The 14,690-nt window shown below is 41.3% G+C and overlaps 1 protein-coding gene across 1 annotated transcript; it reads right to left on the reverse strand.

Moving 5' to 3' along the window:
* Positions 1-3,894: 3,894 nt before the first annotated feature.
* On the reverse strand, positions 3,895-14,640 carry LOC101550510 (C-type lectin domain family 4 member A-like). Its single transcript, XM_055143605.1, has 5 exons — positions 14,553-14,640; positions 10,468-10,569; positions 8,272-8,423; positions 6,613-6,725; positions 3,895-4,033 (listed from the first exon to the last, which is right to left on the reverse strand). The coding sequence occupies exons 1-5, from the start codon at positions 14,638-14,640 to the stop codon at positions 3,895-3,897; spliced, it is 594 nt and encodes a 197-aa protein (XP_054999580.1).
* Positions 14,641-14,690: the final 50 nt, after the last annotated feature.

A 14,690-nucleotide genomic window follows, 5' to 3' on the forward strand; every position in this document is an offset into this window, starting at 1 on the left:
GGTGGTTAAGCAGAACTTTTTACTGGAATTATTTGAAAAGTAATTTGAGAATACGTCTTTTTAAAGTTTTTTTAATGTGTGCTGTTTAACGTTAAAAAAATCTACCATAGAGTATCTGCTATGTAAAAAAAATGTAAGTAAATCTGATCAATTAAAATGAAAGATTTGGTACTTAATTCACTGTGGTACCACAAGTATACTTTCATTTAAATTGTTATTGATAGCATCTGAGATAGTAGTTGTTTGATAGTTTCCGTTTGGGGTAGAACCGTGGTATGAATCTACTTTAGTGGATTTTAATTCTTTATAGAATAAGAAGCCACCCCCAAATTCAGTGTTGAAAACAAGTATTGGCTGGGAAGTGTACACTGGTGGAGGGATGGATGTTGGAACACTATATGACTGAAACCCAATCGTGAACACTTTTGTAAGGGTCTATCTCATAGTGATTGAATTTTTAATTATTGTAATAAAATAAATTTTTCCAAAAAACATCATTGTCATATGTAGCTATAATAATGAGAAATCTTTCATTTTACACATACCAAAGAACCCTAAGAACATTTTATTAGTATTAATAGTAAAGTAGGTTTTTAAAAATGCAATTTCCCCCCTTTTTCACCTAGGAATGAAAGTTTGATTGTAATTCAACAGATGCTTCTTCACTTAAATATCACTTTTAAACACAAAGTTCACATAGTAGGTTGTATGAGTGGAATTTTATACTGGTTCTAGAGAAAATGAAAACCACATTCATAAAAGCAAGATAGAGCAAAGAGAGTTGTAGGATTGATGAACATCACTATCTCTATTTCACTGCCATTCATGCTTGCTCTCCATCTCCACAAAGAAATTACTCCCAGATGTTTTGTTTTCCTTGATTCCATCCCAATTTGTGGGTGGAACTTCAGTTGTTTCCAGATTTTTACTATTGTGAACAGTGCTGCAATGAACATAAAGATGCAGATGTCATCTCTAATGTGCTTGTTTGCATCCTCGGGATATATTCCAAGAAATGGTATTGCGGGGTCATATGGAAGCTCAATTTCTGGTTTTTGAAGGACTCTCCGTATTGTTTTCCAGAAGGGCTGGACCAGTCGGCATTCCCACCAATAGTGAAAGACCGTGCCTTTCTCCCCACATCCACACAAACACTGGTTGCTTTAGTTCTTTTGAATGTGTGCCAGTCTGTGGTGTGAGATGATATTTCATTATTGTTTTGATTTGATTCTCCCTGATGACTAGCGAGGTGGAGCATTTTTTCATGTGCCTTTATGTCATTTGTATTTCCTTTTTGAGAAAACTTCTGTTCATTTCTTCTCCCCATTTTTTGATGGCGTTGGAAGTTTTTTTTCTTGTACAATTCTACTACTGTCTTGTATATCCTGGATATTAATCCCTTATCAGATGGGTATTGGATAAATATTCTTTCCCTTCTGTGGGCTCTCCCTGTATTTTGATCACTGTTTCTTTTGAAGTGCAAAAACTTCTTAGTTTGATACAGTCCCATTTGTTTATGGTTGCTTCCACTTGCATGATCAGTGCTGTTTTATCCTTAAAGATTAAAGACCTCAATATCAGACATGAATCTATAAGGTACATGGAGGGAAATGTAGGCAGAACCTCCCATGACATTGACGCTAAGTGACCAGTCTTTAGATGAATTGAAAAACAGGATGACAAGCGTAATTTCTTGGTTGCATCAAGCACATAGCCTCAAGAGGTCCACAGGATGACCGCAGTGAGAATGAGATTCATCATGATCAATTACAATGATCACAATAGGCAATACATTATAGGTTTTACTATAAATAAAAAGTTTGCTCAGACCCTATGGCGACTGACTCTGAGATAGCAACACTCCCAGAATCAAAGATCACCCTCCTCCCCAGCCGGAGGACAGGACTCATAACCCACCTAGAAAGCTACAAGGCTGCATTCCATACTTTGTCACATCAGGACCACGTACAGATGACAGAAGGCCAGGTTCAACACATCCCGCTGGTGTTTGCACCTTTTCCCACCCAAGACACTTAAAAACCCCTTTAGTCTCCCCAGGTCAAAGCTCTAACCCAGACACTCCTGGGGCCAATGTAGAGTCCATCTGGGAACCCACCCCAATAAACTTCTATTCCTTCCCTTTTACTGTCTCTTTCCCTATATCTGCACCAGACAGGGCCCCCAGCATAAAACATGCTGTTTTATATTGTCCCCGATCTATCAAATATGCTGTTTTATATTGTAGCATGTTGTAATAACTTTACTAAAAAAATTTAAACATGTCATTTGAGCAGAACTCCACACAGAACAAGTATGACACTGAGGCCAAAAATTATTGCCAAGAAATCCTCATGGTGATGGGCTCTTGTGCATCCATGGGAGAAGAATCACAGGACATGGCTGAGGCACATGAAATTATTTCTCGTTGACAAAGGGAAAACTATTGCATGGGAATACCCAGAGTGCCTTGGTAGCAAACACAGTTTCTCAAAAGAGCTTTAGAGCTTTTTGTGCCCAGACCACAGCCTGAGCACCTGGTTCTGACAAGGAGATCTGGAGGAGAGAGACAGATCTCTCTTACAGATAAAATATAAACGTTCTTCATCTGATTATTGTAAATATCAAAAGTAAATGCAATGTTTTAAAGGAGGGATGCCCATATCAACCTTAGACCCAGAGCACAGGGAGGAGAAAGACTAGAGGGGAGAGAGAGGATCGGGGGATTAAGGTACAAAGATGGTGGTAAGAAATGATAGGGCCAAATATCCAAACCACGGGGTCAACCACAATGAAATCAAGACTGCAACAACCAAACTTAGCAAAGTGCCTGATAATAGGGCAGGCTGGGGGGTGGGGAAAGGGGTATGGGAGGTCACCTGGACACATTGGTGAGGAGGGAGGGAAGTTGGCACTGGTGGTGGCATCGGTGCTATAATACTGGATGTCTAAACTCAACTATGAGTAACTGTGCAGATCACACTGCTTTCATATAATAAGAAGAAGGAAAAAGAAAGGTACTATTAAAAATTTGATTGCCACCATCCAAAAAAAAAGTCTGGTTTCTGTTGCCTTGGGGATAAGTAGGAACTTTCGGAATTTAAATGTCTTCCTTAGCTTTTCCTGCCCATTCTAAGGCCTCACAGTGAGGTCAACCAATCCCTGAAGCCACTATGCCATCCCAGAAAAGATTTGCATTTTATCTGTCTTCATAACTAAGAGTTAAAAGTCACTCTCACTATCATCCCATTGCTCATCAATTTTGTGCGAGTGGGCACCAGTATCGTCTCCATTGTAAGATTTGTTTTTACTGTGTTTGGCATATCGGATACACCATGGGTAGCTTAGCATACACTAAATTAGGACTAAAATAATATCAAAATACCTGAGGAAAACTATTCTGTTCATCACCCAAAAATATGATTACATATAGAATGTACTGGGTCAAGCTAAAGGTTTTCTTCAATTAGCATGCATTATTTTTCAAGTGTTCCTTAATGTTATTCCAGTTAAGAATGACCTATCTAGCTCAGAAAAACAAAAATCAACACGGGCTTATTTTGCTGTTGATCAATCCATAAAGAGAGCATTGGAGATAGGAAGTCACATAATGTATCACAGCTAACCCCTGAGAAATTATACAAAACTTAAGAGACTCAGGTTCCCTCTAATTGTTTATGAAAAGATTCTCCAATATTGGAATTCTCTGGAAAATATTCAGTAATTGTTGATTTTTATGAACAAATAAATGAAGAAATAGGTACACTGATTCATCATAAGTGGCAGACTGCTGAAAGCTTCTTTGTGGATCCCTTTTAAGACATGCACAAAAGCAGATTAGCTCTCTCTGTAATGACCAAGGACAACTCTACCACAGGATCATGGAGAATGTTCCATTCATAAGTAGATCTTCAACATCTCACAAATTGAATGCTGTGTCTCATAACAAGAGACATCATTCCAGCCCCATTGCTTACGAAAATGTAACTCTACACAGTGTTCAAAGTCATTACTGGGTTCACCTGAGAGCCAGAACCTGAAAAAGGAGACCAGGGTAAGTGTGTTGCTCAAACTGTCTTTGAAAAGAGACAGTGAAGCAGGGGCTGCCATAGAACGTTCAGATCAGAGACACATAAATCATTGCTTCCCCACTCCTCACACATGGCCCAACCATCCCTCGCTGGCATTTCACCTGAAAATGGGGCTGCCACCCCCCAGAACTGCCCCATCCCATTGTGTCACAGACTTTCCCTGCACACCTGCCTCTCACTCTCTCCATGCCTGTGCCCTGATTCCATGGGCTCCTTTAGTGATCAAAAGTTTTATCCTGCTCATATCAATAGAGTGGGGTTTTTTATGCACTGCTTTTGAGTATGAGACTTGTTTAAATATCTTTGATTTGATGCTTCTAGATTCCAAGCGAGGCTGAGTCATCAAGGGCACCCCAGGGAAGACTGAGAGAGCTGAGCAAGCACCCTCTCAAATAGAGCCCCAGCAGCACTCTCCACAATCACCACAATCACCACAATCGCCACCAGGCCCATGGCCAGACGCCACTGCTCGGGTTGAGCCTCACCCAGATATGAATCCATGAGAATAGCTCAGGGATGAAAAACATAGTAGAGAGTATGCAGAAATTGTCTGCCATAGAGGCAGGGGAAGAGTTCGGATGGGGAGTGCGGATACTGGGGACATTGGTGGTAGAAAATGTGCACTGATGGAGGGATGGGTGGTTCGATCATTGTATGACTAAAACACAAAATGAAAGCTTTGTAATCGTATCTCACAGTGATTCGATTTAAAAAAGAAAAGAAAAGGAAAAAAAGAACCAGGTATGCAGATTTTGCGACTAAAATCTCCAGGCTTTCACAGAGTTGGGGATAGGCTACCTCCCCCCAATTCCCGGTACTTCTGGAAGCCCTGGCAGTCTCTCTCTCTCTCTCTCTCTCTCTCTCTCTCTCTCTCTCTCTCTCTCTCTCTCTCACACACACACACACACACACACACACACATACAGAAAAAAAAAAACATGCCCCAAAGTTGCCACCTAGTTAAAATTTAACTCCAGCTGTATCACCCCATCAAAAATTTTGGATCTGGAAGCATTTGCGGGTGTGCAACACCTTAAACTCTATAGCACTGATAAGCCAAGAGGAGTATACCAGATTTAATGGATGTAATGTAGAATGCAACCAATCTCAATTAATAAAATATTAATCTGCCCCAAGATAATACTTAATAAAATACTAACTGTACCAACATCTTAGTAATCTCATACAAGAACTTATGGCTCCAGGTGAAATACAACAATGATTACTGGCTTTCTTCTAAGGAAATATTTTATAATCATTCAGTTAGCAAACTATTGATAACAATTAATATATATTTATTTATATGTATTTATATATAATAAATTATTGAGAGCCTGCTATGAGGCTGAAGGGGTGGTTGGAAAAGTTGGAGACAACGGTGGAGGGAAGGTGTAATGGTGATGGAACTGGTTTTGGAATATTGAGTGCCTGTAAAACAAATCACCATGAACAACTTTGTATACCATGGTGTTTATATAAAGTTTAAGGGGAAAACAACAATTTTTAAAAATGAATATGATTACATTTCTTAGAATAAATATCTCTGATTATACTACTGTTATCTAAGATCATTGGATCTTAGTCTGCTCTTAATCTAAAAAACATTGAACTAGAGGGGCTGGAGTGATAGCACAGCGGGTAGGGAGTTTGCCTTGCATGCAGCCGACCAGGTTCCATTCCCAGCATCCAATATGGTCCCCTAAGCACCGCCAGGGGTAATTCCTGAGTGCAGAGCCAGGAGTAACCCTTGTGCATGACGGGTGTTACCCAAAAAGCCAAAAAAAATTTGAATGAGAGTCTATCTCTATACATTTCACATCATTCCTATGAGTCTCTAAGCTATTAACTTACTAAATTGTACTAAAGTATCTAGGAGTTGGGTTTTTTGTTTGTACGTTTTTGTTTTGCTTTTTGGATCACACCCAGTTGTTCAGGGGTTACTCTTGGCTCCTCACCCAGAAATTACTCCTACAAGTGCTTGGGGGGCCTTAGGGCTGTTACAGATCAATCCAGTGGGAAGGGGAAGTGTGTGCAAGGCAAAGACCCTACCTGCTGTACTATTTCTCTGGCCTAAGAGGGTTTTTTCACCTACATAAATATAAGATACATTAGGACTATCAAATTTAGCTCTTTGCTTTATGGCGGGGCTTAAATTTTAAGAATGGCTATGATTTTACTTGACATGAATTTTATTATCTTGAATCTATAAATTCATAAGCACAGGCTTTCATATCAAATAAACCTGGGTTGGTAGACAATCACTCCCACGACAGAAAACTTTTTCTGAATTATCTAAACTCTATAAATTCAGTCTCCTCATTTCTACAAGGAAAAAGAGAAAATGATGCTCTATAGACTTCTGGAGGTGATACTCTGATAGACTTCAGAATACAAATTCAAACTTGCAAACCAATATCCAGAAGTTATGTTTGAGCTCTATTGTTTTAAAAACTGCTAGTGGGAGCACCCTAAATTCCCTACAGTCTGCAGGACTCAGTATCCCCTTACCAAGTTCAATACTCACGTGGCACTGTGATTGTATGGTGTCTCATTAACCCATTCCCAGCGACCATTCTGCACATCTGACAGCCCTAAGTAATAATCGTAACTCTTGTTCACATTTTCGTTAATAAAGTCCTAGGAAAGAATAGAAGTCAGTTAGAGTTTAAGTAGCATTCCTCTAGATATCCGTTCTTTAAAGCCTTAGGAGAAAGAATACCAAAATGAAAGGGTCCATGAAAAGGCGCCCAGGGTTCGGCCCAGAGATTTAGGCTGTGACTGAACAATACAGGATCCAAGGCATCTCTTATAAAGATGGTGTTTGTCTTAGGTGTTCAGGCCTCTCTACAAAGCCACACAGACAGGGCAGCTTATCAAGGACTGACATAGTTATGCACACTGATGTCCCCAGATTAGAAGAACAGTATGATCAGGAAAATATCCCCTATCCTCTTCAAATTTGCTCTCATAGTGAGCTTATATGGAGAGAAGGGAGAGAAGTATGATGGGTCTCCTTTCAAAGAACATTAATGTCATTTATGAAGGCTCCTGTCTCATACCTATGGATCTTCCACTGACACAATTTCTTATCCCTTTGGTGATTAGACTTTTAATTTAGGATTTTGGAACAGAGACGATTAGAGAACTGCAGTGCCCGAAACACAGGGCAGAGATTTCTATCCATACTCACATGGACACTCACCCCACATCATCAGTAGGAGATGGGAGTCATCAAAGAGCTGGAGAAATTTTGCACGTGAATTCTCTTTACATTGATAACAATGATGAAGTTAGAAAAATTTATCATATATTCCTTTCCTATTTCACTAATGGCTGTTCACAATTGATCACGTATTGTACATTTCTTCTTTCTTCTTATTGTTGATAAGAATTCACAACAATTATTAATTCCCCTGGGCTGGATAGCACAGCAGATAGGGCATTTGCCTTCCATGTGGCCGACGCAGGTTCGATTCCTCTGCCTCTCTTGGAGAGCCCCTCAAGCTACCAAGAGCATCCCACCCAATGGCAGAGCCTGGGAAGCTCCCCATGGCATATTGGATATGCCAAAAACAGTAACAACAAGTCTCACAATGGAGACGTTACTGGTGCCCGCTCGAGCAAATCGATGAGCAATGGAATGACAGTGATACAGTGACAGCGGCAGCTTATTATTGTGGCAGTTGTTGTCATTTTATTAGTGCTTGGAGACCATAAGAGCCAGACCTCCACTCACAAGTAGTTCTCAACTGGCTACAAAATGCTGGAGGTTGAGCTTAGGGCTGACCCACCAATAGCAGATCGGCTGCCAGTAGATTAACCTCTCTGCTAGGACCCATCTCCAGGAACAGGGCCAGAAATAGCCCCGTTGAAACAGTAAAACTTATAAAATGTATCTAGGTTCATATACTTAACTGATAGTTCAAGTTCAAATATGCCCATCTTTCCACAAAACCCTCCACATAATACCCTCAATTTCCCACAGTATTACTGGGGAATGCAAGGGGAGGATGTAAATGGAATCAAAAGAAGGTGTAGAATTCAAAGACTTAGATGTTCAATCCCAACTATTTTATCCAAAGCCTTGTGCCTCGGCAGCAACACCCCTGACCATGAGAACTTCCTCCCAAGGAGGGGGAACAGAGCTGGCAGGACCGTGACTCCCACATTGACCGGAAAGTACCTGCTCCTCCTTGCTGTCGACCACCAGCAGATGCGCCTGCATCCCCGCACAGTGCTTCTCACTGTCACTCCAGGTTTTTTCGTCAGAAGAAACAAAGTAGCAATTTGAACCAAATGGTTTCCAATTCTTTGGGCAGCAGCTCCAGGATTTGCCTGTGTTGATACTTGGCCGTATTAGTACAATATGAGACAAGTGATGTTTTTGTTGTTTTGGGATCACACCCAGCAGTGTTCAGGGGCTACTCCTGGCTCTATGCTCAGGAGTGAGCCCTGATGGTCCTCACGGTGTCTTATTGGTGCCAGAAATAAAACCATGGTTAAACACATACAAGACTACTGCCATAACCCCTTGGCCAGAGATGAGGAATTTTAAATATGTTTGCTGTTGAAAATTAAAGAGCAACAGAGATCTTGTGGAACCACAATGCTCATGTTCACCGAATAGCAAGCTGGATCGAACCGATCAGGCCTCATGTAGGTCAAACCCACCTGCGCCAGGGAATAACAGGCATTTCCCCATTTCCTTCCCTTTGTGCAATTAGTAAAGGTAGCTAGAGCCAAAATATTTTTCAATACCCCCGAATTGGGAGCTGGAGAAAGAGTCCATTGGGCAGGGTGCTTGCCTGTACATGGCAGATCCAAATTCAATATCCAGTACCACAAATGGTCCCTGGGCCTCACCTGGAGTGATTTCAAAGTGTAGTGCCAGGAGTAGCCCTGAAAACCACAAAATTTATGAGGGTGGGGGAGAAACATTAAAAAATACATTCAGAATCTCATAAAAAATGTAAAAATGTCTCCTTTTCAATGGAAAATCTCTTTTTATAACAAGAACCACTAAATTCTCAAAAATGGCCATGGCTTAAATTGTGTTCCCCTAAAACACATAGGCTGGAACTGTGAACCTCAATGAGATTATACTTAGAGGTAGAGCCTTTTAGAAAATAAGTTTGGCTAAGTTAAGTCATAAGAGTAGGACTTAACTTTTTTGGACCTAGAGCTATAGCACAGCGGGTAGGGCGTTTGCCTTGCACACAGTTGACCCAGCTTCTATTCCCAGCATCCCATAGGGTCCCCCAGCACTGCCAGGAGTAATTCCTGAATGCAGAGCCAGGAGTATTTCCTGAGCATTGCCAGGTGTGACCCAAAAAGCAAAAAAAAAAAAAAGAGTAGATCCTTTGAACCCAGTAAAATTTTGACCTTCAAAAAGAGGATGATAGACCAGAAATGTTTCCCCTTCTATCCCACCCTCTCTCCCTCTTTTCCATCTCTCCATCTTCCTTCTCTCTTTCTATGCTCTCTTTCTCCCTCTTCATTTCCTTCTCTCTCCTTCTTTCCTTCTCTCCCTCTTTCCTTCTTCCCTCTCCCTCCCCTATGTGAAGTCATTTGAAAGTCAAATGAGAAGTCATTTGAAGTCGCAGCTAGAAAACAGCTCTCTGTGAGCCTGAGACGTCTTCCTCAACAGAAACCAATTCTGTTGGTACCGGACCTCGGCCCTCCAGCCCCTGGGTCTAGAGGAAAGTAAATATCTATTGTTTAAGGTGCTCAGTTTGTTGTGTCATTGCAACCCAAAATGATATTGTATTGTCATTCTGGTACCTTCAAAAGTGGAGAAACTGAAACAAAACAGAATATTACAGCAGTCAACTCTATCCAATAAGTATGTTGTGTATTCTCTAGGAAACCATTCATATGCATGAAAGATTTGTGCTTTCTTAAAACACAACTGTATTAGATCTCTCTTGAGGAACTCAGTTTTAACAGATATGGGAGAAATAAGAGTGAACATAAGAAACGAAGACTGAAGAAATCCAATGGAGTGATAGTACAGTGGGCAGGGCACTTGCCTTCCATATGGCTGACCTGGGTTTCACCCCTGACACCCCATAACATACTCAGAGCCACCAGCAGTGAGCACTCAATGAAGAACCAGGGTTAAGGTTCTTAACCAGGGTTAAGTCCTGAGCAGGTGTGGCAAAAAAGAAAAGAAATAAAAAACTATGCAATCACATTTTCACAGAATAATCAAAGATATGCTCACAAAATACTTTAATCCTGATATATATATATATATGTACACTTAAAACTATTTTGAAACAGCACTTAAGTATACTTGACCCATGAACCTTACTGGAACTATTGATTTTTGATATTTACCCTTATATTCAGCAACTCATTATGGGCTATTAGCTCTTACCTTCTATGGTCAAGTTTTCTTTCTTACATTCCAATAAAGTGTGTGTCACTTTTTGGCTTAACGTTTCTTCTGGAACACGTTTAAAACGGATTTGAAAGAAAGCTAGAAAAAAATAACACCATTCATTTTCCTCATACTGTTAAGGCCTTTTCTTTCACTGTTACTTTCTTGAATGAAACCCACTTACACAATAAAGAAAGAAAGAAAGAAAGAAAGAAAGAAAGAAAGAAAGAAAGAAAGAAAGAAAGAAAGAAAGAAAGGAAGGAAGGAAGGAAGGAAGGAAGGAAGGAAGGAAGGAAGGAAGGAAGGAAGGAAGGAAGGAAGGAAGAAGAAGAAAGAAAGAAAGAAAGAAAGAAAGAAAGAAAGAAAGAAAGAAAGAAAGAAAGAAAGAAAGAAAGAAAGAAAGAAAGAAAGAAAGAAAGAAAGAAAGATGTCGAAAGATGCTAACCCTGACAAAAATATCTCATTGTCAAGCAGTCAACGCATTCTAATCCTACAGATGTTGAAACTGCAGACACTTTTCAAATGGGATAAAGGATGTTATGACAATTCTTGTAATGTGGACCTAAGGGCAATTATCCATCCTTACGTTCAACTATAAGTGGGTGAAGACGTGCAAGTGCTAAGCCTTGGAGAAGGAAGAAGAGGTGAGAAATGGTTAAACATTTCTATCTGAATACGTAAAATCATGTCTTTGGGGAAGAAAACCATCAGATCAGAGATCTAGGTGACCTGTAGACAATTTTTTAAAAATCTAATTAGGGGTGAAGAGGTTTGTTTCTTTATTCTTTTCCCTTTCATCATTCCCAGCTGTCACATCTCTGCACACCTGCACACGCGATCCCTCACAATTTAGAGATAGACCTACCTCCCCCTGTAAACGGTGAAATTTGTCTTTTTCTTCCTCACCTCCCTCTATCTCCCTGACCCACAATGCTGCCTTCCACGTCACACTCTACTCTTGTAATGCTCCAACCACATGCTCGGGACACTTCTTAAGTCTCTCTTCTTGGGGGTGAAGCAATACCACAGCGGGTAGGGTGTCTGTGTAGCACGCGGCTGACCCGGGTTCGATTCCCAGCATCCCATAGGGTCCCCTGAGCACCGCCAAAGGTAATTCCTGAGGGCAGAGCCAGGAGTAACCTCTGGGCATTGCCAGGTGTGACCCAAAAAGCAAAAATAAATAAATTTTAAAAAATTTTAGTTAAGGTTCTCTTCTTGGGACCACCAAGTTCATTGATGTTTGGAGGGATTGATCATGATGGGAGATGTGTGCTGAAAGTAGAAAAGGACCAAAAGTGATAGCCTCTCAATATCTATATTGCAAACCATAATGCCCGAAAGTAGAGAGAGAGAGAGTATGGAGGAAATTGTCTGCCATAGAGACAGAGGGAGGATTGGAATGGTGGGGATATACTGGGGACACTGGTGGTGGAAAATGTGACTATGGAGGGATAAGTGTTCGATCATTGTACGACTGAAACTCAAATATGAAAGTTTTCTAACTGTATCTCACAGTGATTCAATTTTTTTAAAAAATGGTTCTTTTCTTGGAGTTCCGGTAGGCAACACAGGCCGGAGTCTGCTCCGGACCCCAAACCGGGTCAGCAACACAGGGAGCCAGACGGAGGAGGTACAGCCGGCATGCCTTCTCCAGATGGAGCCCCAGCGACACTGAGCAGCAACTAACACAGCTCCAGGATTTGGGACTGGGACAGCGGCCGCACAACCTTTTCTGAAAAATGAAAACATACAATCTATTGATGCCATCCAACATGTCTGACTGTTGGAGGAAAACCTCCAAATAATGATAGTGAGATTCCTGTTGAAAATTGAATGTAATCAAAGTAAGGAAAGAGTAAAGTGAAAAATGTCTGCCACACAGGCAGAGGGGGAGTGGGAGGGGGTTATGCGGGGATTTGGTGGTGGATCAAATATGAAAACTTTGTAACTGTATCTCACAGTGATTCAATAAAAACTAAAATTTTTTTTAAAAAAGGTTCTCTCTTCTTGACCTCTTGCAATTCTTGACCTCTGCAATTCTTTTTTTTTTAAATTGTTTATTTTTTTATCGAATCACCATGAAAAAAGTTACAGAGCTTTCAGGTTTAAGACTCAGCCATACAATGATCAAACACCTATCCCTTCACCACTGCATATGTTCCACCACCAAGAACCCCAGTATACCTCCCATCCCACCCACCCCCCAACTGTGTGGCTAATGGCCTTCACTTTTCTATATATATACTTTGATTACATTCAATATTTCAACAGAAAACTCACTATTACTATTTGGAATTTTCCCCCAACAATCAAACTGCTGAAAAGGCACCATTTGATAATTTGTTTTCCATTGCTGAGAATGAAGAGTATATGAGGTCGCTGTTGCAGCCGCGTGGTTTTCTGGTATTTTAGTAATTAAGTCCAGAGAAAGTTCTGCCAGAAGTGGCATCACTGCAAGCTCGTACCTCCGGTTAGCGTGCTCTATAAGATGGCAGTAGCCATGTGGCCGCCACTGCCTCTGCCGCCACCACCAAAGAAAGGAAAAGCTGAGAGAGAAAAACCTTTCCCCTCCTGGGGCGGCATGGGGTCTCAGCTCAGTTCACAGTCTAGAGACATTTCTGTAAGAGGCATTTCTGGGGGCTGAAAGTAGTTAGTAGGCCTCCGGGATCATGTTTTTTTTAGGAGCAGAGGAGCCCTTTGTGTGCGGCCGCTCTGGGTCTCGTCTGGTCGAAGAGCGCGTCTTGCAATTCTTGAACTCAGTTCTCCTCACTTCATTCGTGGGACCCCATTGTTTCCTGGTTCTGCCTCACCTTTCTTTATGATACTTGTTTCTGTTTTAAACTTTTTTATGGAATCACTGTGAGATACATCCTTACAAAGCTGTTCATGACTAGATTTCAGTCATACGGTGTTCCAACACCCACCCCTCCACCAGTGTACATTTCCCAGCACCAGTGTCCCCAGGTTTCCTTTTCTCACCCCCTCCCTCACCCCCTTTCTGATGCTTCTTAATCTCAATAGTCTTCTTGCATCTTTAAAAATCAAATGTTCCTCACGTTTATTGCTCATGCTTCTTTAATTACTTTTAATTAAAGTTTAATTAAAAATTAAATTTGGAATTTTCCCCAACAATCAAACTGCTGAAAAGGCATCATTTGATCCTTTTAATTCAACTGGAATGGCAAGGAATGGGAGTGAAGATAGACGGTTGGCAATTACACCACCTCTGCTTCGCTGATGACATTGTTCTCATAACACCAAACATTAGCCAAGCGGCAAAAATGCTGGCCGACTTCGACCACGAGTGTGGAAAGATCGGATTGCAGCTGAATCTCAACAAGACGATGCTCGTGAAAAACAAACTGGTCCCTGAAGCTCCATTTGTTCTCAATGGAACGAACATCTCCGAATGCAGCAGCTATGTGTACTTGGGTTGAGAAATCAACATGAGGAACGACTTGGTGCCAGAGCTGCGCAGGAGGAAGAGAGCGGCATGGAATGCATTCAAGAGCGTCAGAAGAGGTGGTTAAGAGAACGAAGAACCTCCAACTCTGGCACATCTTTTCGATTCCACCATTCTTCCTACACTAACATATACCTCAGAGACCTGGGCCCTACGCAAACAGGATGAGAATGCTATTAGGGTATCCCAAAGAGGAATCGAAAGAGCTATGCTGGGAATATCATGTCTCACTCAAGTGAGAGAAGGAATCCGGAGTTCTGACCTCCGTCAACAGTCAAAAATCAGGAATGCTGCTGTCCCGTTTGCCAAGGCATCAAAAATCAGATAGGCCGGTCATGTAATGCGATTCAGAGACGACCGCTGGACTAGAGCTGTTACCAACTGGATTCCACGGGACGTCAGAAGACCTTGTAGCCGCCCACCAACTAGATGGTCAGATTTCTTCATCAAATCCCTGAATGAACGATTTGAGGCTCTTCCTGTTCCTGGAGCGAGCAGATATCATTGGGCTGCACTAGCTCACAACAAGGACAAATGGAGACGTTACTGGCACCCGCTCGAGCAAATCGAAGATCAATGGGACCACAAGTAATAAGTAATACAAGCCTGAGTTTATCACACAAGGTGAATTTTAGGTTTCTGAAAGTGAAAGTCAGAGAAATTTCTTGGAACCGCAGCGCAGAACTGATAAGAATTGCTCTATGCATTCTGACGGCTAAGGAAGTTTTAAAATCATCCTAGTTTTACTGTCCTCTCC

Source organism: Sorex araneus, chromosome 6, assembly GCF_027595985.1.
Source record: "Sorex araneus isolate mSorAra2 chromosome 6, mSorAra2.pri, whole genome shotgun sequence".
Classification (NCBI taxonomy): Eukaryota; Metazoa; Chordata; class Mammalia; order Eulipotyphla; family Soricidae; genus Sorex; species Sorex araneus.